Source organism: Hippopotamus amphibius, chromosome 1 (assembly GCF_030028045.1).
Source record: "Hippopotamus amphibius kiboko isolate mHipAmp2 chromosome 1, mHipAmp2.hap2, whole genome shotgun sequence".
Lineage (NCBI taxonomy): Eukaryota > Metazoa > Chordata > Mammalia > Artiodactyla > Hippopotamidae > Hippopotamus > Hippopotamus amphibius.
In genome coordinates, this window is record NC_080186.1 from 57209332 (window position 1) to 57234025 (window position 24694).

The 24694-nt window shown below is 34.6% G+C and overlaps 1 protein-coding gene across 5 annotated transcripts in view; it reads right to left on the bottom strand.

Moving 5' to 3' along the window:
• The window catches only part of PKN2 (protein kinase N2), a 132820-nt gene that overhangs the window by 83399 nt on the left and 24727 nt on the right, over positions 1 to 24694 (bottom strand). For all 5 annotated transcript variants that reach the window (XM_057713861.1, XM_057713879.1, XM_057713873.1 and 2 more), the window contains one exon: positions 8150 to 8450. In XM_057713861.1, the coding sequence (XP_057569844.1) occupies positions 8150 to 8450 (301 nt within the window). The remainder of the gene's footprint in view (positions 1 to 8149; positions 8451 to 24694) is intronic.

Genomic DNA, 24694 nt, shown 5'->3' on the forward strand with positions numbered 1-24694 from the left:
TTCCACATGCCACGGAGCAACTAAGCTTGTGCGCCACAACTATTGAGCCTGTGCTCTAGAGCCCGTGAGTCACAACTACTGAGCCCATGTGCCGCAACTACTGAAGCCCACACGCCTAGGGCCTGTGCTCCACCACAAGAGAAACCACTACAATGAGGAGCCTGCACACCACAATGAAGAGTAGCTCCTGCTCTCAGCAACTAGAGAAAGCCCGTGTGCAGCAACGGAGACCCAATGCAGCCAATAAATAAATAAAATAAATAAATTTATAAAAAAAATAAAGTCTATACCTTTAGGAAGAAAAAGAAAAAAAATGAAGAAAGGTCTGAGAAGCATGAAGAAATTGTGAACAAAGGAAATTATAAACATGGGTAATTATACACCAACAATAACTATATAAAACAATAATAATTAACCTAATTTGTGGTATTGAAGATAAAATGATAGAACCAGAATATGAACAATGACAACACATAAGTCAAGTAGAATTATGCAGATTAAAGTTAAAGTATTCTAAGTTTGTTATATGGTATGGAAAGAGGGTATACTATTCAGAGTCTAGCTGACAAACAGAAACCACACTAGATAACTAGATATTTTGAACAAAGGGAATTTAACACAAGGAAATGGTTACATCATACATATTCAGGTATTGTGCAAAGGACTTGAGAAAAAAATTTCTTTTCTCAAAGGGCTTAGAGTCAAGTACAACCTCTATGTACCTATATAAATGGGTATGGGTGTACATTCATACAACAGTGTATGTGTGTATATATGAACATTTTCAAATAAACTGAAAAGCTGAAAGAATTGTATAGTGAGCACCTATATACCCAACACCTAGATTCTGCCAATCTACACACACACACACACACACACATACACAGACAGTGTAGAACGATTAAAAAAGAGAGCAAACATAAATGGTAGGAGGAAAGATGAGAAAGTTAGACTTGGGAGGAACAGCAGCAGAAATTGAAGTAATTAGCAGAGGCCAGGTTATATGCAGGGCATCTCCATAATGCTACAAATCTGTACTGTGTTCTGTGGGGAATGGAAAGCCCACTGAAAGGTTTAAAGCTAGAAAGTAACAAGATCAAATCTGAATACCAAGTAAAAAATATTGGTAGCGGTGTTTAGGTTGGATTAGAGAAATACTGAACTTGCAGACTTTAGCAGTGAGGATGGGGAAGAGATACAGATTTGAGACCTGGAGAAAAGTAAAAAGAAAGAAAGACATCTACAGCAAAAGTGAGATTTTAACTATAGATTATGGGGGTCATGCCATTAATAGGACAGAAAACAAAAGGGAGAGATTTAGAGGCAGTGTTCCAGGAAGGAAGAGTTTGACTTTAAACATACTAAGAGGCAAACCAATAAGATAATAATACCTATATTCAGACAATATCCATAAGGTTATAAATTATCAGATGAAGCCCAGAAAATCCATCTTGATTTCAAATACCACTTTGGAAGTCAGCAGAAAATACAACATGGTTAAAATCTCCTTAGGGATGAGATTTTCCAAGGTCAGAATGATGAGTAAAAACTGAATTTGTTAGTAGTTTCCCCAACAATATGCAGAGCAACAGATATGCTGTTTCTGGTACTTTCTGTATTTTCTCTAAATCCACAACTGACCAGTTGGCTTCCAAAAAGAGTTGAGTTCTAGAACACAGGAGAAGTCCTGATCCATAGAAGGCTCCTAAATAAGGTCCAGCTTTAAACTGGTTACTTCATTCTCTTGGAGGTTAGTAATGTAATTGACCTTGAATCTTTACTTCCCAGCCCTACGAAAGCTTCCTCAGTTTTACCTACAGTCAAACAGATGTTTCATGTTCAGAATTAGAAAAGCTTAAATGCCTCATACTTGACCTTTCCTCAAGCTATTAAAACCCCTGTTCACAAAACACTATAGAAAGAGCATATACAGTCTCTATTCTCTGTTTCATCAAAGAGAAAAACAAGGCCTGGAGGGGTTGCAAGCAGTACACAACCAAGTAACTATATAATGGTCCAGCTGGGATGAGACCTTGGATTATACAAACTTTGGTCTTTAGTTTATTACCTAGCTGACTCCTAATGCTCAATATTCATAAAGCAGTACTTGCACAGCCAGGGTGTCTGTTTATGGAACAAGGCTATTTATTTCATTTACAAAAAAATAAGAGAAAATATAATTGAAGTAAATCTAGCCAAATCTAAATTAATAAAGGTAGTAGTATGTGGAAGCACTATCTCACTATTTAACTATCTCCCTCACAAACACCCATCTATAAGTCTCTTAGTTACTGGTCAACATTTTGGTTTTCACTTAGTACTTATAAACAGATATTTTAAGAATAAGCTCCTCCAGATTCTTGACGTGTTACAGTTATATTGTTTATATTTTCCCCCAAATTCACCTTTCTTGTTTAAACAGATATGCTTACCTTATATAGTCATCTGGAAACTGCTCGGATTATAATAAATGCTCACTAATTATTAATGGATTCTTAATCAGTCATTTTGTATACTCAGGATAACCACTGTCAGATGTCATCAACTGAAGTAATTTTGCTGAAATATTTTATAACTAGCACAATCTTTGGTCAAGCTTTCTTAGTATTTTACAAAAATAGCATGGATAAGATTACCGGTTGTAATGTTTTTTATTTAAGGTAAAATAAGCAACCTAGGCATTAAAATTTCAGAACTGCCTGTATCTGTTACATTACATCTTAATGTTTAAAAACTGCATATTGCGTATCTCCCGGTAGAAAACACTTCATTGTGTACACTTTATTGTGTACACAAATCTGTACCTAGGGCACAGTTCTTTCATAAATTCTCCTTAAGATGGTGCTACTTTATTTTTCTTCTTTCTTCCTCCTAATTACAATAATATATATCATCAACCACTACACACCTGTTAGACTGGTTAAAAAAATACATTAACAATACCAAGTGCTGGAGAAGATGTGGAACAACTGGAACTCTCATATATTGCTGGTTAGAATGAAAAATAATATAGCCACTCTGGAAAACATTTTGACAGTTTCTTATGTTAAACATACTCTAACATATGACTTAGCAATCACACTCCTAAGTATTTACCAAGGTGAACTGAAAACATGTTCACACAAAAATCTGTTAATGCGTAGTTATAGCAGCTTTATTGATAACTGCCAAAACCTGGAAAACAACCCTAATGTTCTTGGTGAAGGAACAGATAAGTAAAGTATGGTACATCTATACAATGGACTACCACTGAGCAATAAAAAAGAATAAACTACTGATAAATGCAACAACCTGGATGAATCTCAAAAAGCAATACGCTGAGTGAAAGAAGTCAGTCTCAAAGGATTATAAACCTTATGATTCCATTTATATGATATTCTTGAAAAGCAAACTGTAAGTGACAGAGAACAGACCAGGGGTTGCCAGGGAATACGGAGTAATCAGAGGGTGTGGCTACAAAGGGATAGTACTGTTCCTTTTCCTGATTATGGTGGTGTTTAGATGAACCTATATGTACATTCATGGAATGATATACCCAAAAAGAATCAACTTTACTGCGCATTAACTTTAAAAGATATATATCATCAAAGAATTCAAGTATTAAGTATCTATGAATAATTTAATTTCATGATTTTAAATATGAGATTTTAATATGAGAAAACAAATCCAGGGGCATTAAAAGTGACATTAATTAATGATCACAGTTACCTACCTAATGGCAATCTCTTCCTTAAGAGTTCACAGCTTAACACAGAATATGCTTACCTCAAAATGAGAAATTCAATCAGAAATAAGGACTATGTAGAAACTGCATAATAAACCAGGCCACATATTTTAAAAAATATAAAATTCAACTATAATTTCTATGCTATATCTAGGTGGATAGGCCAATAATAAAAAGAAATTTAAATTCTCACTTCTACTCAATCAAGAAAGACTTCATAAACTACATTTTAGTCATTAAGAAGGCTCCCTCAATATAGATAATCTCTGGGATTTAGAAGAATTTCCAAGGTCAACTCCAAAAACTTCCAGGGAGTTCCCTGATGGCCCAGTAGTTAGGACTCCGAGTTTCTACTGCAGAGGGCACAAGTTCAATCCCTGCTCGGGAAACTAAGATCCTGTGTGCTGTGCAGAGCAGCCAAAACAAACAAACAAAACCCAAACCAAACCAAAACAAAAAAACCACACACAAAATTCCAACACTATAAGTTCTATACTAAATCAATATTTCCTTCTGAATATTCTATTTATTAAAGAAAATATTCACTACCTCAAAAGGTAAAAATCAATCTAAGTTTGGTGGGGTCTGAGAAAACAGAAATGGGAAGAGGTACAAGAGAAAGAAATGACAGAAAAAGAGGCACTTATACTACACAAATTATTAGTTATACCTAATAAAATATGAGAAATATTCTTGTCTTCTTCTTTAGGGATGATATACAAGAGTCCAAAGATTCAGAAAATTGGTTCTTTCTTAAATATTTACTTTTAGAGTCTCAGGTTATCAACTAAGGCTTAGAATAGTAATCCACTTTACAGAGATCCAATAACTTTTTTACAAGGTGCATTCCCTCATTTTATAATATGTTTATAATTTCCATGTGGGAATAATAACAACACTCCATGAGACTATTCTTGAAGTATATGGAAGGTGAACAGGAAGCTTAGTGTATCATGGGCAAGAAGAGAACATCAAAAAATTCACTTCTTACTACTCTTAAGAATAAATGAAGGGCTTCCTAGGTGGCGCAGTGGTTGAGAATCTGCCTGCCAATGCAGGGAACATAGGTTCGATCCCTGCTCCAGGAATATCCCACACGCTGCGGAGCAACTAAGCCCGTGTGCCACAACTATTGAGCCTGCACTTTAGAGCCTGTGAGCCACAACTACTGAGCCCATGTGCTGTAACTACTGAAGCCCACGCACCTAGAGCCCATGCTCCACAACAAGAGAAGCCACAGCAATGAGGAGCCCACGCACCACAACAAAGAGTAGCCCCCACTCACCGCAACTAAAAAGAAAGCCAGCGTATAGCAAAAAAGACCCAACATAGCCAATAAAATAAATTAATTAATTTAAAAAAAAGAATAAATGAAAACATATTTTACAAATAACAGTCCCAAATGATCAGATCTTGACATTATAATAAGCAATATTTCAGAGAGTTTTACAGCTAAAAGTCTTAAAATTCATCTGATAGAAGTCTTTATTTTTACAAATTAGAAACTAATGGTTAATAGAGTTAATTACTGCAGAAGTGAGTTAAGAGCAGGCCTCCTAACTGCTTACACTGTAATCATATATACAATGCAAATTTAAATTCTGTCCCTCTTTCCTCGAATCATTCTACTTACATACCCCCAAGACAACAAGAATTAGCCAAATGCTTCTGTACTTACTTACTAATGCATATACTTTAGAGAAGTGAAAGCAAAATACTAGGTCCTTGACTCTTTATCTCAGATCTAAACAAATTAAATGATTTTGTCTACTTTAGTATACAATGTAAAACATATAAAACTTTATGGCAATATGACCTAAAATTAATGTTGAACTACCTTTAATCCTCTGTGTTGTTGATTTTAATGCAGCCAAATAAGTAATAAGAGAAAATTGAAAAACAAAAACAAAAAGGTATTAACAAGATGTGTGAATATGCCATTTGCAAGAACTATTTTTTAAATATATTCAAATTTTAACCAACTTGTCAAGTTCATTCTAAACAAACTGAAGTATTAAGAAGTCACAGTAGGAAGTTATATTTCATACAACATTTGCCCTGCAATTATCTAAGTCAATATTAAATGAATAGCAAAGAAAGTTTCTGGAATAATTTATCCTAAAAGTTTTATTTAAGGCTTTATTCCCCAAGTATTAAATATTTAAAGTACCATGATAAATTATGTTTTGGTATTAATTACAAAAATTAACATGAGGTTTTTATTTGCTGGGAGGTTTTTTTTTTTTTTTTTTTGGAGATACAATACTCACAACTAAACACCTACTATATTCCAGGCTTTATGATAAACCTTGAAAATAGAAGAATGAAAACATGGTCCTGTCCTCAAGGATCATACAGTTTAGTAAGTGATAAAACAATGTACAGAAGTAAACTGTAATATAACATAATACAATGAGTGGACAAACTAGAATAGAGAAGATAACCAGAGAAAGCCAAGGAAGGTTTCACAGTGATATCCAAACTGGCTTTTGAGGTAGAAAAGGAATTTAATAGTAGGACTAAAAGGTCATTTCTTTACATGAAACTCTAGGAAAGACAAATCTAATCTAAAGTGATAGAAGGCGGACCAGTGGTTACCTAAAGCCAGGGATGGGGATTGGAGATTGACTGGAAATATGTATACAAGAGAATCACTGAAGTGATGGTCAGGATCCCTAGTTGTAGTGACGGTTACCTGGGTATATACATTTGTTAACACTCATGGAATCATATACTTAAAATACGTGCATTTTATCATATGCAGTTTATAAACTTCAGTAAGGTTAATTTTTTAAAAGGGACTGGAGAAACCAAATGGGCTACTCTTTGCGTGGCAAAAACACTTCCATATTCCAATTACAAGATAGTTATTGGTATTTTGTGATTAGCAAAATGTTTCCTCTAAATAAGAGTTTAAAGCCCCAGTGCAGTTTCTTATTTTAGACCTCTCCTAAAGAAGTAATGGGCAAAGAATGTAGAGCTCGGCAGAGTTCCAACAGAACAGGCTATTTCTAAGTTTATATGATATTGCAAAAAAAAAAAAAAAAAAAAAGCATTTCATAATACAAGTTTCCATTTATAATGTAATTACTGAATGTGTGGGTAAGAAAATACTAGATTGAAAAGTTCTTTATCTAGTTTTGTAATTCTGGGCAAATTACTTCACATCTTTGGGATTATTTCAGCTCTAAAATAAGAAGGCTGCTTTCTTTATGATTTCTTTCACTTATAAGATATAATTATTCTTATAAGATTGAAATCCCTACATAAAGAGTCTCCAAATGAAACCCCTAAGGTAAGTTCCAGATGTTGAAAGCAATGTATTAAAACAAGTTCTATCAAGTACACTGAATATCAAAATATTTTACACAACTTTTAAGATTGGCAATTTGTGGTTCTTAGTCAAATTTATGTACTTTCTTAAGCAAATTTAATTTTATTTATATCTGTTTTTTCTTAGCTAATCATACAGGTTCTAAAATTTCTATGGTGCTAGATACGTCATTCTACATATACCACTCCTTGTCTTTGCAAATTAAGAAATTAAGGATTTAGACATTAAATAACTAGCTCAAAATATCTTCTTTGCAAAGACAAAACTATTAGATCAAATATGTCTCGTGATTTGTTAAGTAAAAAGGTTTAGAAAGAAAGTATATACGAACAGATGGACATTGACACAAATATAGGGGTTTTTTTTCCTAGAAGGACACACAACAAAAAACTTAGTAATGCTACCTTTAGGGAGAGGGCCTAGAGTGGATAGGTCATTTTTCTATTTTTACTTTCTGTACCACTGAAAAATTTCCAACATGAACATCTGTTAATTCTATTGTTTAAAAATTATGTTCTTAGGTTGGTTGGACTCATAGGTTGTATTTTCCTTTCATTTTCTAAACTGAAGAAAAAAAAAAAGGAATGTTTGGCTTTTTAAATTTTCTTCTTTTTTAAACAAAATGCCTGGTAGTATAGTTGTTAATTCAGTTGCTTAAAGCACAAAGAACAAAGGTCATAGGTTTGATTAACTATATTTGCAAAAAATAAAAATATCCCTTCGTCATAGAATGCATTTTTACCTTGAAAAAGTCACCTGGCAAACTCGTGCTGCTGATCACAAGGATGAATCAGGTAAGAGCATGTGGCTGACTCAATACAAAACATAAATACTGGAAAATAACTTAAGTAATACCTTAGTGACAGAGGATAATAAGGTGGACAGCAGAATTACTCACCTCTAAGTAAACATTTTAATTTTCATATTCATCAACTCCCTGCACTTCTGAATAGAATATAAATAAGACCTTAACTGTAGGAGAAAATACAGTCCCTCTACTTTCAGAAAAGCTAAAGACTATACACGTTACAAATATTACTATTTTTAATACATTTCTTATTAGTATACTATGTAAACATCAAGTAAAATACCTGTACCATCTTCTGGATCTGATACAACAATATGTGCATTTAGTTCCTGTAGCTTGTGATGCAACTCTTCTAATTTTTTATTTGATTTTTTCAAAATGTTGTCCACGTAAGCCAAACTTTTTTTATCTGTTGTGACTTTCCTCAGATTTTCAGCTCCTTCTTTGATTTTCAGTTCTTTTCTTATTTCTCTCTTAATTCGATCCTTGATATCATCCAATTTCTGTTGCACCATTGTATCTGAAAAGTCTAATTTTTGAACAGCACTCACGTTCTCAGAAAATGGAAAACTTCGGGAATCTCCCTATAGAAAAAAGATAAACACACAAATGTGGGAGTTTAGGAAAGTTAGCTGCTCAGTAAAATATGCAGTGTAAGAATAAAACTGTGCTTAAAGCAATTCTTTAAAAACTCTGCCCACTCACTAAATAGCATTACCTGATAAATTTACATTAAAAATAAACACATCTATACACAAAGGCATCTTTGAGCTGTATAAACTGAGAAAGAATTTTTGATATTCCACAAACCCAGTTAGATTCCAAAACCTACACTGTAAATTTTGAGCAAGTTATTTAACCTGTCAAATACTCAGTTTAATTATCTGTAAAACCTAAATAAATTAGACACTTTTCAGAGATAATGTGGTAATTCAAAATATTGTATGTGAAGCTCCAAATATAATTCTTGGCCTAATACAGTCACTTAATAAGTGAAGATTATTATTAGATTCCATAGGTGAGATAAAATTCTACTTTATCTTCTATAATAAACATCTTAAAAATAAACTAATTATTGGCAAAAATAAAATGATATCCTTATGACCACTTTTTAGTTAAGCAATTAAATGCATTAAGGCTTGGGAAGACTATTTTCAGAATTCTATTCATATATTTCATGGTTAACTATCCCAATCAACAATTTGGTTGACTCACTACATAAACATCACTACTAAAAAATGTCTAAATTATGTCCTACTAATAGAAGCTAAAAGAGTACACACTATCAGCTATTCATCTTAAAATGAAAATCAGGGGACTTCCCTGGTGGCGCAGTGATTAAGAATCCGCCTGCCAATGCCGGGGACACAGGTTCAATCCCTGGTCTGGGAAGATCCACAGGCCACGGAGCAACTAAGTGCATAGGCCTCAACTACTAAGCCCACGTGCCGCAACTACTGAAGCCTGCGCACTCTAGAGCCGGTGCTCTGCAACAAAAGAAGCCACTGCAATGAGAAGCCAGTACACCACAACAAAGAACAGCCCCTGCTCCCCACAACTAGAGAAAGCCCACGTGCAGCAATGAAGACCCAATGCAGCTAATAACAACAATAATAAATTAATAAATAAAAATTTAATGAAAAGAAAATCAAATCGGGTAAGCACATCTAATCTACACTTAAAACATGCAAAATTATGTTCTGGCTATTTGTATAGCATTCACTATCTTAAACTCCATTACTATAATACTCTTGGATTTAAATTTTTTAATTTCTGAAACACAAGACACTAGAGTTAACTTTTACCTTTGGGAAGAGGAATCGAGGTTGTGAAGGACACAGAAAAGAAATTTATATTTCAGTGTGCACCCTTTATGTATCTTTTGAACCACAAACCTAAGTAATTAAAAGATTTTCTTTAATTTCATTGGGAATTCATGATAAATGACATTTTAGAACCCATAAAATAAGTTCTATTTAAGTACTCGGTACAAATACTCTTTACGTCTAATTCTTAACCTCTGAAAAACATGTATCTTGCATGAGTCCATAGATGGGAAGATACCGTACTTAGTCTTGGCTTTGGTACCAATTTACCTGGTGCCAACAGACATACCACACAAAAAATGAAGTAGTTGATGTATAAATTTGTGCTTAACCTTTTTAGGGCCAAGAACCCGTTTAAAACTCTGACAAAAAAAAGAGGAGAACAAAGAAAATTTCTTGTTTGTATGTACAATTTCCAGGTACCACAGACCTTAAATTAAAAATTCCTGAAACAGGTGATCTACACCTATTGGCCTCAAATTTCTGATTCTTATTTATACAGACATAGAATGATCTCCTATCTGGGCCAAAATAATGTCTAGGCTTCTCACTATTTATAATGGAATATAAGTCCTATCATCCATTTATTCAGTTTCCAAAGTTTGTAAATCCACCTTTGGCGAGTTATCAAAAACATGACTATTGTCAAAAGATAAAATCCCAAATTTCTGTTGTCTAGCTTCAGGTAAAGTGAACTGAGGCAAACAATTCCTAAATGAAAAAGCTTAAGCTAAATGCATTCCTCTAAATATTTTTATTTCTATCTTTATAGACTTAGAAAACACCATATGAATTCCTTTCACAAATCTGTACTTTACTATTGGTTACTAAGTCAGAACTTAAGCGTCTCAGTAATTTTTTCTTTATGCCCCACAGACTAAAAGAAATACCTAACAACTCCATTTATTAAGCAGTAAGGTTCAAATAACAATCAATACTTATAACAACTTAGTAGCTGTGTGAAATAATACAAATTGAAAGAAAAATTACATTTTTAGTTCATTCCTTAATAACCACAGTTATTCGTTAGTGGGATGTGTCTCCTATTGGGTACTTCACAATTTCTCAAAACTTGAAATCAGATTGGACATTCCCACCTTCATTTCCCATTCTGCCAGTACAAAGGCATTATAGAATATCCTTAATATTAAAACTTTACTCACTCTAATTAGTTTACATAGTACCCAACAAACAGTGTCACTGCGTTTCCCTGAAATGTTTAAATATACTGCAGCATACTTAGAGCTTCCTGAGGCACCCCAGAGAGCCTTGCTGCAGAGTTTAAAAATCGTGGTACTAATATTTAAAGGCTGTTCAAAATAAAACAAAACAAACAACAACAACAAAACACTGTTACCCATGGCTACTTCAACTCCCACTTCTTTTCAATTTGCTCCCTAAATTCCAATCATATCAAATTACAGAAATTTACTGCCAGAGACCATCTCTTTTGGCTCAGCTACTATGCACGCTGCACCTTTGGATTGCATCATTTTTCCTTCTTTCTCCAACTATCTCTTCCTAGTCCTTTCTTTTCTTAGTTAACTTTTACTTTGTTTCAAAGTTTACCACAATTTCCCCCCAAGAAAGAATTTCCTGCCTATGCTCTCTCTTAGAATTTAGATTAAATGTCTCTCTCCTGTGTGCTCTGATAATGTGGATTTTATTTAAACAAGTATTCGTTTTATCTGACAACTCCAAAGACTATGAGCCATTTGAGGGCAGAGCTTATACGTGGCAGAGTGGTTCTGTTTTGTTTTTTCAACGATTTGTTGACTACATTATTTAATATTCTTCTTTTAGAATTCAGGAAAACCTATCACTTCTAAGGAAGTCATGCTTTCCTCTTTCTGATAAAGTGAACTCATACTCCAGGAAGCTCTAAGGCAAAATTGATATTCAATCATAGCAACTATACTGGCTAGAATTTGATATTAGATATAAACCATATGTGGTTAGCATGTTTGCTTCCTCTTTCTAAAAGACCTGAATTTTTATTAACCATATTTTTACTCCCATCTTTTGTTGTGACATGGCTCAAATACCTTTTGCTTTTGGAAAGGAGCAGGAGATACATACAACATAATCAATAACTTAAGATAAACTATGCCCCCTGATAGCAGATAGGAAATGTTACAGTATTTTCTATTACCCCTTCCCTAAAAATCTTAGCTGCAATAAACTTTGAAAGTGATCGGAAAATATAATTTTCTTGCACTTGGAACAACTGAAATAAGATACTCCATCTATTAAATTATGTCTCTACCCTAGAAAAATAAAAGCAATTATATCATAAATAGAATCAGTACTAGGCAATGTAATAATATTCTTGACACAGTAAAATAAATCAGCCCCTCAGGAAAAAAAAATTGCTATTTAACCAGTGAAAATCTTCAATGATAATCTCTGTCTCAGTAGGTTCTAGTAGAGGCAGTAGTAACATTGTATAAATTTATGTTTACAGGCTTTACACTTTCATCCACCATTTAACTCTTTGTACTCTACAATAAAGTTCATACCTCCCCCAAATGTAAACAGTAGTTACCTTTCCTCATGTTTTCAACACCAAGCAAAGTTAGATCCAACCTCTAATCACAAACTCCCTTTTAAACTCATTAATATGCTCAGAAAGTGAAGAGATAAAAAAAGGAAAAAAAAAACCAAAAGTAATCCTAAACATAAAATTAAACCCCTAATAGTATTCATGATCCTGCACCAATCATCTACAAACAAAAGAAACCCCATTAATTCTCAAATCTTTTATCACTGAAATCAACGACCTTAGTTAGCCACTCCATTCTAGTCAAATTAATCTAACATTTTGCTGTTATAGTCTCTTACCCGTCTTTCTTATACCCTATTCCTTTCACTATCAATCTAAATCCACCATCACAAAATACTTGTTGAAAAAATATTTCAACTATTTCATGATTAATTTGACCTATTTTTCATATACTTTAAATTTTATATCATCTATATCCTTAATGCAGTCATTCAAATCATGGGTCATATCCAAAAACAAGGAAACCATTAGTGAAATTAATACTCTCAGGATTTATAGTAGTACAATCAAAATGATTTTTAGGTTAAGTAGATTTTGAATAGCTAAGTAAATAAAAGAAGGAAAAGAGACTTTCATGAGTAAGAAACAAAGAGTAAAAATCAGATGGAGCTCAAAGGAATCAAAATAAATTAAAAACTCAGTGGATAAATTAAACAGCACATTAGACCAAGCTAATGAATTAGTATACTGGTAGGTAGATAACTTGAGGGCATTACCCTGAATTCATCATACAGTAATATGAGAAATTTAAAGGCATGGAAGACAGAATAAGAGGATCCAAGATCTACCTAGTAAGAGCTCCAGAATAAGAGAATAAAGACAATGGGGGAGAAGCACTACATGAAGAGATAAATGGATGAGAATATTCCAGAATTGAAGTATGATATATCCTTAAATTGGAAGGTCACACCAAGTTGCAAATAAGATAAATGACAACAACAGCAACAACAACAAAGTAAATAGAGAAAAAGCATTTTTATCTACAAATAAATGATAATTAGATCAATGGAAGACTATTCTTTAAGAACAATGAAGCTCCAAACTATCAAACTTCTACAGGATTTTCAGCCTTTATCTTAAGTTCTTCATATATTGCTAAGGCTTTCTCTAAAATAAAATTTAAAAAATTTAAAAACCAGCTGCTTCAAAATATTAACATTCTTGGGGAAATGAGAGATGAACCAACCCAGTGTGCTCATGTTATACTTACATCATTCCCCTGTTCACTTTCATGTATATGTTAATTTCTATTGAAGAAAAATAAATTGTGCTATGGCAGAAGAGACTACCATTTTTCTCTCTTAAATGGACAAAGAGCTTTCTAATCATAATGTTGGCAATAATCCAGATGTAAGCTGTAAAACTTTATAAAAGTTGGAAATATATAACAAAAAAGAAACTTTAAAATAGTGATTCCCTTTGGCCCAGCAATCCTAATTCTAGAAATGTAAACTAATAATTAGAAATTATTACTATATAGAATGGTAAAAGCAATAATTTTTTCTTTTTTTAATTTATTTTGGTTGCACCAGGTCTTAGTTGCGGCAGGTAGGCTCCTTAGTTGCAGCTCGCTGGCTCCTTAGTTGCCACACATGGGCTCCTTAATTGCGGCACACAGGTTCCTCAGTTGAGGCTTCAGGGCTCCTTATTTGTGGCATCCAAACCCTCAGTTGGGGCATGCATGTGGGATCTAGTTTCCTGATCAGGGTTCGAACCCAGGCCCCCTGCGTTGGGAGCACGGAGTCTCATCCACTGCAACACCATGGAAGTCCCACAGTAATTTTTAAAATAATCAATAATATATGCTGGGCACAGACAGACTCCCTTACAAAACTTACAAGTAGCAGGGCTTTAAACCAGCTTATAGAAGAGAAAGTTCAGGATGCTAAGTAAGTGTCATAACAAAAGAATTTCAAACAGTCTAAGGAAAAGGGAAAGGTTTCTTTTATTTATAGTCTTTATTATTCCTCAGCAGTATGTCCAGCTCAAAGTATTGCTACTATGTACACACAGTTTTATTTCAAATTATGTTTAAAATAAGAATGGAAAAAAAAAAAGACTGGAAGGAAAGAGGTTAAAATATTAACAATAATTATCTCTGGGAAAAAAAACTAAGAAGACTTTTATTTCGTTCTTCAAAGTTTTCCATATTTTCTCAAATTTTTTTAGCAATATATGCTGCCTAATCTAATATGGAGAGAATTACACTTTTTAAAAGACATCAAAAGTAACTTTTGGGCTTCTTAGGTGGCGCAGTGGTTAAGAATCCACCTGCCAATGCACGGGTTCGATCCCTGCTCCAGGAAGATCCCACATGCCGCGGAGCAATGAAGCCCATGTGCCACAACTACTGAGCCTGTGCTTTAGAGCCTGTGAGCCACAACTATTGAGCCCATGTGCTGCAACTACTGAAGTGAAGCCCACGCACCTAGAGCCCGTGCACGGCAATGAAGAGCTCGCGCACCACAACAAAGAGTAGCCCCCACTCACCACAGCTAAAAGAAAGCCCACGCACTGCAAAAAAGACCCAACACAGCCAATAAAATAAATAAATAAATAAATAAATAAATAAATAAATAAATTTTTAAAAAAGTAACTCACTTTATTTCAATTTTGACAAAATGTAAAAGCTTATAATGATATCTTATATTCTACAGTATATTTGTTACCATTCAACTAGGTTATTTCGAGTCAATGCAATTCTACTGCAAAGGATGAGACTAAACATTCTACTCATAACTAGACCACATCCTATGCCAGTCAAGTATTTCAAATATGCAAATGTGTTAATATATATTTGATGAATACAACTATTTTTATTTTATGAAATAACGAAATTGTGATCTGTAGACTAAAACATAAATTGACATTTTCTATTTACTATATTTCAACAAACAGTGAAGTTAAGAAAAACACTAAAATAAGAACAGGATCAGATTCAAAGAACAAAATGAAGAAAAAAAGCCTGTCACTTATGACCAAGTACTTCATTTAGGGAGAGACAGGAAAGGATGTTTACTTCTCACTGGCCAAGTTCCCAGAGAAGAAGTGAAAAAGCTGTTACTTTCTCTATATTATAGAAATATAAAACAGTCTGACGTGATAGATGCCAGGAAATGTTAGCACACCCATAAAAACTCACTGGGTACAATGATTCATATACTGCTTAGCTAGAAGGAATTTCAAAGATCATGTAGTTTAACTCCCTTGATTTTAGTTTTGAGGAAAGCAGGTTCAAAGCAGCTATGCAACTTGCCTAAGATCACAATGAAAAGTCAGTGATCTGGCTGGGTTTAGCATACTAGTCTCCTGACTCCTAGTTTGGTACTTTTACTCCATACCACCTTCTTAGAGGAGTAGCCATTTCCCTTTATTTGAACTACACCTTGACCTAACTGATTTGCATTAATTAAGGGATATTATGTGCTTTAATTCAGGGGTACTGGCAGGACATATTTCCTCTTATTCTTTCTTATCACCCTAATCCAACTTTTCGTGTCTAAGGGGAGAATATTCTCACCAGAAAGCAAGAAACCAATTCTAACACAAGCTCTCTGTCAATAGCTATGCAACCCAAGTGTGTTACTCCATCTCTCTGTACCTGTTTGCCCATCTGCAAAATTATGTTTGGTTCTCCTATCTTTTAGTTTTTTTCAAACTTCACGTATTCAAAATATTCACTGAATGCTAGGTAATGGAAATGACACAATCCTACTTTCTTTCAGGTATTCAACTTATTAAAGAAGACAGACATGAAAACCAAACAAAATCTGAGGCAATAAAGCTTTACACAAATGTAGGCTATATTGTGTGTGCATGCATGCACGTGTGCACACGTGTTTTTACAGAAAGCTCAGTAAGAATGCAGTATGATGGAAAGAACTAAATATTTGAAGTCAGACTGGCCATGTATAAATTCTGGTACTGCAACCATGCTAAAGCTTCCATTTCTTTTTCTATAAAATGGAATTATTACAACTACCTTGACTATTATTTCTAAGTCTCATAATGACTATGCCTAGGACTAAGAAGTATGCCTTCATAGCAATAGTATAGTTCCTGGCACATAGCACTGAGAGATAGTGCTGGGTGCCTACATAATATCCAGCCTCTCCTTTTCCTTACTAAGAAAATTTCCATTTTGTTAGATGCAACACACTGCAGAGATAAAATTCTCACTTCACCAGACTCCCTTGCAGCTAGAAGTAGTTATATGACAATTCCTGCCAAAGATAAGCCCAAGATTTGGGGGAAAGCTTCCTATTTTCCCTTTCTTTTTGCCTAGAATGCAGACCCAAGGCCTAAAGGTGCAGGACCAATCCTGTGACAGTAATAGGCAAACAGGACAAAAACAACAAGGATAACAAAGCAGAAAGAAGAGCCTAGGACCTTGATGGCTTTACTGAACTGCTACACAAGTCCTAGACTGCCTACTTTGGACTTCTTGTTTCAGATGAACTCTGACTAAGGATCACACAGGGCCTGTAGGCCAATATAAAGACTTTGGCTTTTATTATGAATGAAATGGTGTAGGGCTTAGGCAGAAAAGTGATATTGTATGACCTCCCGTGTTTAAAGTAGATTTGAGGGGGGCAGGGAAAACTGCTATGAAGCTATGGTAGATTGTTACTAAATGGCCTCAAATGAATCTTGCTTCCCTACATTCACGTCATCATGTAGCCTCCTTCCACACTGACCCAAAGCTAGCCTTTTGACTTACTCTGACTAACAGTGTAAAAGAAGTGACATTCTGATGATAGGCAGGGAGTTTCAAGCAGAGGCCTCAAGAGGACTCATAGCTTCTGTTCTCCTTCTTGAAAACCCAACTATTAAAGAAGTCCAGATATTCTGCTAGAGAGAGAGGCCCCTGGAGGATGAGAGAGGCCATGTGGAGACAGGCCACCGTGGAAGACAACCAAAGCACTTCAGGCTGTCTTAGCCATTTCAGCTGAGGCACCAGACTTGTAAGGGAGGCCACAGTGGACATTTCCGTCCAACTTAGCCACCAGCTGAATGCAGCTACATAAGTGAGCACAGGCAAGACTAGCAGAAGAAACACCTCTTATACCCACAAAATTCTCAGATGAGTTTATTACACTACAACAGATGTATGACACAGAGGCTACTGCAGCAATCCAGGCAAGAGATAATGATAGCTCTAAGAAGTGTCTTCAATTTTGATTATTAATTACTTTTTGTTGACTCTCAACACATAAAAAGTAGGGATAGGGGTGTTAATAACATTATCGTTATGTTAAAAAAAGAAAAAACAATTTTCCTTTTCTTTTCCACTTTATACCACCCCATCTCAACAATTTGAGAAGATGCAGGTAGAGACAACAATCCTCTTCTTAAAAAACAAAACAAAACATAAAGTCATTACTTTCAAAAACAGACTTGCTTAAAAAAATTGCCTTGCTTCTCCACCATTCCTGTCACAAAACTAAGCATAAGCTGCATGTGGGTAAGAGTATTCAGTCCTTAGATTTGATGACTGGTTTAGTAGTAAACATGTGGTTATTTAAAATAGGCCCTTTCCAATGCCCTTTGCAGGTACTGGTAGGGAAATCCCAACAATCCTGAGAACATGAACTGCAAAGACAACATAAACCTGAAGCTACTGATGAAAGAAGTGCTTTTCTTACCATAGCCAGAAAACAAAGCTAACTCAGAGAAAAGCAACTATGAGAATAAAAGAGAAAAAGATCACTTAAGGACACAGGTTGAGCATCTAAATCCTTAAATCTTTAAACATGCTTAAAGCCAACATACCCCCATGCCCCTAAACTTATTAGTCACAATGCCAGCCAATTCCTTTTTTGCTTGAGTTAGTTTGACTTAAGTTTTCTCTTACCACAAATAAGAGCCCCAAATAATACTGACAGGTCTAGCTCCCTGCTTTGAAACATAAAATTTTGTCTAATTTAGTAATATCTGCAGTTCCAGAGCTATATATACGATTTCCCCCCCAATATCAAGACCAATGTTCCCCTGTGTTTGTATTCTCTACCACTCTAAATAATCTCATTTTATACCACAAAACTGAATTTAGGGTCAGTTTTCCACCCTTGTTCCAAAGGGCCACCAGTAATTTTTCATCTTATTTTGCATATTCTTCTCCCCTGAGCTTCTGGGAAATATTTATCTCACTCAAACCATGTGATTCTAGTGAGGTCGTCAATGCTCTTACATGATCCTATAGATCTGTGACCACAGTTGAATGATCTAAGGATGGACACCTGACTAAATTAAACCAGAGTGTTCCACATCCTAGCCAGACATGATTGATCCATTCATCCCACAAATATTTACTGAACACCTCTTACATGTGCTAGATGCAGGTCTCAACAGTGGACATACAGTGGTCAAAAAAAAAAAAAAAATGACATCCATATCTACATAAAGCTAAACATGAGTTCATAATGATGCAGAAAAAGCATCTGATAAAATTCAACATGCATTCATGATTAGAAACTCTCAGAGACCTTCCTCAATTTGATAAATAGTACCTATAAAAAACTTACAACTAACATATGTAGTGGTGAAATACTAAATTCTTTCTCCTAAGATCAGGATCAAGACAAGGATGTCTACTCTCAGCACTCTTATCCAACACAGTACTGGGCATTCTAATCACTTCAGTAAGACAATAAAAGGCATATGGATTGAAAAGGAAGAAATAAAACTGTTGCTGTTAGAAGATAACATGGTCATCTACATAGAAAAATCCCAAGAAATTTACCAGGAACTTCTAAAATAAAAGAGTTCAGTAGTATCACAGGATATAAGAACACTCAAAAATCAATCATACTTCTATGTACTGACATTGACCATATGGACACCAATGGAACCACCATATGACCCAGTAATCCCACTACTGGGCATATACCCAAAGAAAACCATAATCCAAAAAGAAACATGTACCATAATGTTCATTGCAGCACTATTTACAATAGCCAGGACATGGAAGCAACCTAAATGCCCATCAACAGATGAATGGATAAAGAAGATGTGGCATATATATACAATGGAATATTACTCAGCCATAAAAAGGAATGAAATTGAACCATATGTAATGAGGTGGACAGACCTAGAGTTTGTCATCCAGAGTGAAGTAAGCCAGAAAGAGAAAAACAAATACCATATGCTAACTCATATATACGGAATCTAAAAAAAATGGTACTGATGAACCCAATGACAGGGCAAGAATAAGGATGCAGATGCAGAGAATGGACTGCAGGACATGGGGCTGAGGGGCAGGGGGCGAAGGGGAAGCTGGGATGAAGTGAGAGAGTTGCATAGACATAGATACACTACCAACTGTAAAAGATAGCTAGTGAGAAGTTGCTGTATAACAAAGGGAGATCAACTCGATGATCGGTGATGCTTTAGAGGGCCAGGACAGGGAGGATGGGAGGGAGTTGCAGGAGGGAGGGGATATGGGGATATATGTATAAATACAGCTGATTCACTCTGGTGTACCTCAAAAACTGGTACAAGAGTGTAAAGCAATTATATTCCAAAAAAGAGCTTAAAAATTAAAAATAAAATAACACCAACATAAAAAAAAAAAAAACACCTATAATTTCTGCTTAGAAGCTTCTGTGAGATGATCCATAGTACACACGCACATTCCCTATCATATTGCCTATAGCAACTTAGCTTGTCTTCCCTGCTTGACAGTAAGACAAGCCCTCTCTAAGTACACAGGCATTATCTGTCTTGTTCATTACAGTGTCTCCAGCATATGTCTGGTACATCATAGCTAATTAATAAATATTTTTAAGGGAACTGAAAAAAAAAAGAATATGCTTCAAATTTCCTAAGTAGAATAGCAATCCCCTATATCCAAATCCAAAACTCTACCCTCCCCCACCAAAAGCTTTAGTTATAGAAAAAGTTTCAGGTAAAAAGAAGACACTGAAACACACAAACTGCTAGAGTCAGAAATCAAAAAATCCTCACATTTATAATATGGAAAGGGCTTTCAGACACAAATCTTTGTTCTTTTCAATTAAGTCACATATATATTCAAGCACACACAAAAAATTACACAGTGAGTAAAATGAATTTTGTTAGTAACTGTTCTTTTAATGACTTAAGATTAATTTTACTTTGTTACTTTTTTCCTTTATTTCTCCAAATTCTTAGAACCTTTCAGGTGTCATTATCAAGTGACATATACTAGAGCTACCAATAACTCTAGTATAGTCTAATCACCATTCCACTGATCAATTTTACCAATTTGCCAGCAGTGATTCTCAAATTTTCTTTTGTGTATGTGGACTGGACTGAAGGTGGTAGGGAGCAGGACACAGTTTACAGATCTATTCTGGGATCCAGATGAAAGCAATGGACTCATAAAATTCCATGTGTGTAACAGACACACACACACACAGGCAGGAGGTGAAGGGGTTCACAGATCCCTAAGCCCATCCAAGCCTCAAGTTTAGAACCCATGCAGGTCTAGCCTTTTGTCAACCAGTTCTAGCTGTTAGCTACTTCTTAGGAGCCTAATACACAAAAAAGACTTTTAAGGGAAATATACCATATTTACAAAAAGGCATACAATTACACTTTGATTAACTGACTTCCCAGGATATCTCCTTTATATAAAATCAACCATATTAAAAATTTAAACAACTTCAAAAATTATATTAAGCAGAGCTCCAGATGACCAGAGAAACAAATCCTTCTCAGTGCCTAGATTCTATTTTTTCCCACATCTCTGAAAGTAAACTAGGTGATCTTCATTCTAAACCTCCCCATTCCTGAGCTTCCCAGGAGATAAAACATACAAACCCTGTTTTGTGTCCATAGTCCTAACAGTATAATAAACAATGATAATAGTTTCAAACACCTATTACTGACCATTATACTTTAATTGAAACTCTTAAAAACAAAGGGTTAAAAAAAAATTTCTTAAGGGCTACTTAATACTATATTTTTCTTTCATCTCTAAATGTGAACCACAAGTCATTTCCCCTAGCCAGGGCTTCTATTAGAGGCTTTATCACCTCCTAGGATCATTCTGGAAATATATGGAAATTCTGGTTGTGAAGATGACAACAGGATAGAAACAGATAGGTAAGGAAGTGTCAGGTAGAGTCAGACACTATGAAATAGAAAGCAAAAAGACTCTAATAAGATAATAACACCACAAGTACATCAGAACAATCAAGATCAATCAAGGTTTTGCCTCAAAGGAATATAAAATGATTAAATTAGTAAAATATAAAAATCTTTGTCACAGTATCTGACATTTCTCACTTATTCAATTATTACCATTATTGCTAAAAAACAGTTGAAAAGTGGGCAAAGGATAGATAGTAGGATATTAAAATGAAGAAAATATGGGACTAAAATTAATTTTTATCTGTCATGTTTTAGAGCAGATCACAAAAATTCCAATGTGCTAAATATTTTTTAGAATAAGCATAAACAAAATAGATAACATAGTAGCATATCTACTTCAAGCATAGTGTTGAGAATTTGGGAGTTTAAGAATAAAGAGATACCGAGAGAAAAAAGACTGCAAAGCAAAAGCCCAGAGATGCTCTTGTTGTTTGAAAGTATACAATAAAAGGCAACTAAACTAAGCTTATAAACAGATAGACAGACGGACAGACACAGAGAGAAAAAGGGAGGGAAGGACGGAGGGGAAAAAGGGAAGGAGTGAGGGAGAGAAGGAGGGAAGGAGGGAATCAGACTTGGAGCTCTCATTAAAAGTTTTATCTTACTGATTAGGGTGAAGAAATGAAAGCAAGTTGTCAGTTACTCAAAGCTTGGCCTGGGGAACACAACAATCAAACTATATAGAATACAAAAGAAGGTCCCTGGGGAAGTAAAAACTAATTAGTCAATGAAAGATAAGTAACAGCTATTTACAAATAGAAACAATAAGACAGCCAGGCGACTTGATTGAAACAAGTTAAAAATTAGTGAGTGATCAAGTGTTTTACTGGCAAGTTGATAGAAGTGTGGCATATGAAAGAAAACAAGAGCAACCTTCCCACCGTCCTTCATATTGGTCTTATGTCTGCTGATGACACAAGGAAAAGAGGGCTTCAGATCTACAGATTTCATCAAGAAATAATTTCTGGTGTGGGACTTCCTAGGTTGCACAGTGGTTAAGAATCCACCTGCCAACGCAGTGGACACGGGTTCAATCCCTGCTCCAGGAAGTTCCCACATGCCTCAGAGCAACTAAGCCCATGAGCCACAACTACTAAAGCCTGCACGCCTAGAGCCTGTGCTCCACAACAAAAGAGGCCCCCACAATAAGGAGCCTGTACACCACAATGAAGAGTAGCCCCTGCTCTCAGCAACTAGAGAAAGCCCGTGCGCAGCAACAAAGACCCAACACAGCCAAAATAAATAATTAATTAAAAAGAAAGAACAAACGAACGAACGAACTTCTGGTGTGGAAATGATTTATAAATATACCAGATTTAGTATAGTAGCTGGGCGTGGAGGGATGGGAAGGGCAAGAAATGCCAGAGAGAGGTATCCAGAAGGCTTAATTTGACTGTATTGGTAATGTTTATTCTTTCGATGGGTGGTGAATACAATGGTGTTTTATTACTCCCTATGTACCTTTCGGCATGCCTATAACATTTTATTAAAAAATGAGGAAGGAACGATACAAAACATAAAAGAGTAAAGATACCAGATTTCATTACTGAGAAAGTAGTTTCAGAAGGCTACTGAATTCTGAAAAGGTCGTCTAATGTAGGATAGTCCCCTGTCTGGAATTTTAAAGGTAATGGCCTCTCAACCTCTTAAAACTGTTCTATTCTGAGGGCACACTTTCTTGAAAACTTAAGAATTTTTAAGTTTAAATGCCATGTTACTGGGTATATTTCAATACATAAGAAATATTAAGTATATATTTAAATATGTATACAATGTAATACATAAACTTCTTTTATAATTCCTAAAAATGAAGTATCCTAGCTATTACTTAATTACATTTTTAGTAGTATCTCACTGATTTTTTCTCATATTGTAAAGCTGATGTCCACAAATATTAATGTCAGATAAAACAATTAAAATGGCACAAATGTATTACAAGTCAAGTTGGTGTCTTAAATGGATTCTGAATTATAGCTTTAATTTAAAATAGTTTATACTTTATGGTATATTATTTTAATATACTGTTTTTTAATAATTCATAACAAACCCTGGTTATTACCCATTTAAAGGAATCATACACACTACATTCTTAACAATTCAGAATATGGAATGCTTAGTTCTCTTAACAAATTTTATAGTAGTATATGATAATCATAATTGCAATCATGTTCCTCCTACAAAAGTCATATTCCATGAGGTACTACAAAAACATACATGGGAAGGAGTGGGAGTAGCCAACAGTAGTCTGTTCATCTATAAACAGTAATTTGGGGCTTGGCAGGTAGGAACTCTCATATAACTTCTCTCCTATAATTCAGCATACAAGCTTGCTAAAAACTGTTTCATTCAGCAACAATTTATTAAATGTCTACTATGTGTAAAGTTCTATTTTAGACACATGATACAAAGATGATCAAGCCACTCTTCCTATAAGGTAGTGGCTCAGATCTAAGTTCAAAGAAGCATATCTACTTTACTATATCTTTTTTAAAAACTTTAGTAATGTTATCTTAAAAAACATGATTTTAAGCCACTAAGATATATGTAAAACAGAAATAACTTTTTAAACCAATAATGCATCACAAAAGTTTACTCATCTTAGCAGTAGGATTATGAAGGCATAGGAAAAAGAAGAAGGTTAAAAATGATTTCTCCACACTGTCTCCATTTCTCTTACCAGGCCTACCTACACATATATAAACATACCAAGTATAATAATTTTATAAACCAAATCATAAATATGTTTATATTAGAACTGTAGAGGGCAATGAAAGAAAATTACAAAAATACAATTCCTTCCTCCTCAAATTTCGATTACCGTTACTCAAACCTCATTTTAATCCTATACATTTGAAATTATGGAGATTTCTTCTACCTCCTAAGTAATATAAGTGATCACATTTCTATCCACAATTATAGTGTCTTATAAACATTCTAGAAGTTATATACATTTTATTAAAATGCTTTCTGTATCCAAAGTAATAACAAACATCTATGATTTAATCACTTCATTAACATGAAATCATTTTTTCAGCTCAATAATATCTCCTATTTAATATTACTGAGGTCATTATTGGTAAAAATGACATCTCAATTAAAAACTTTCATTAAAAATCATATCTATTTTAATAGACAGCATGTGCCAATCTCAGGCTCTCACATGCTTCCAACACAGAAACACTTTTCACAACCAAAACTATCTAGAATGATTAAGCAAAGGTAGGATATTAGAGGAGAGAGAGAGAGAGAAAGATTGACTGATTGATTGATTATGAATAAGAAAACCGAAATTCTAGGCATGGTT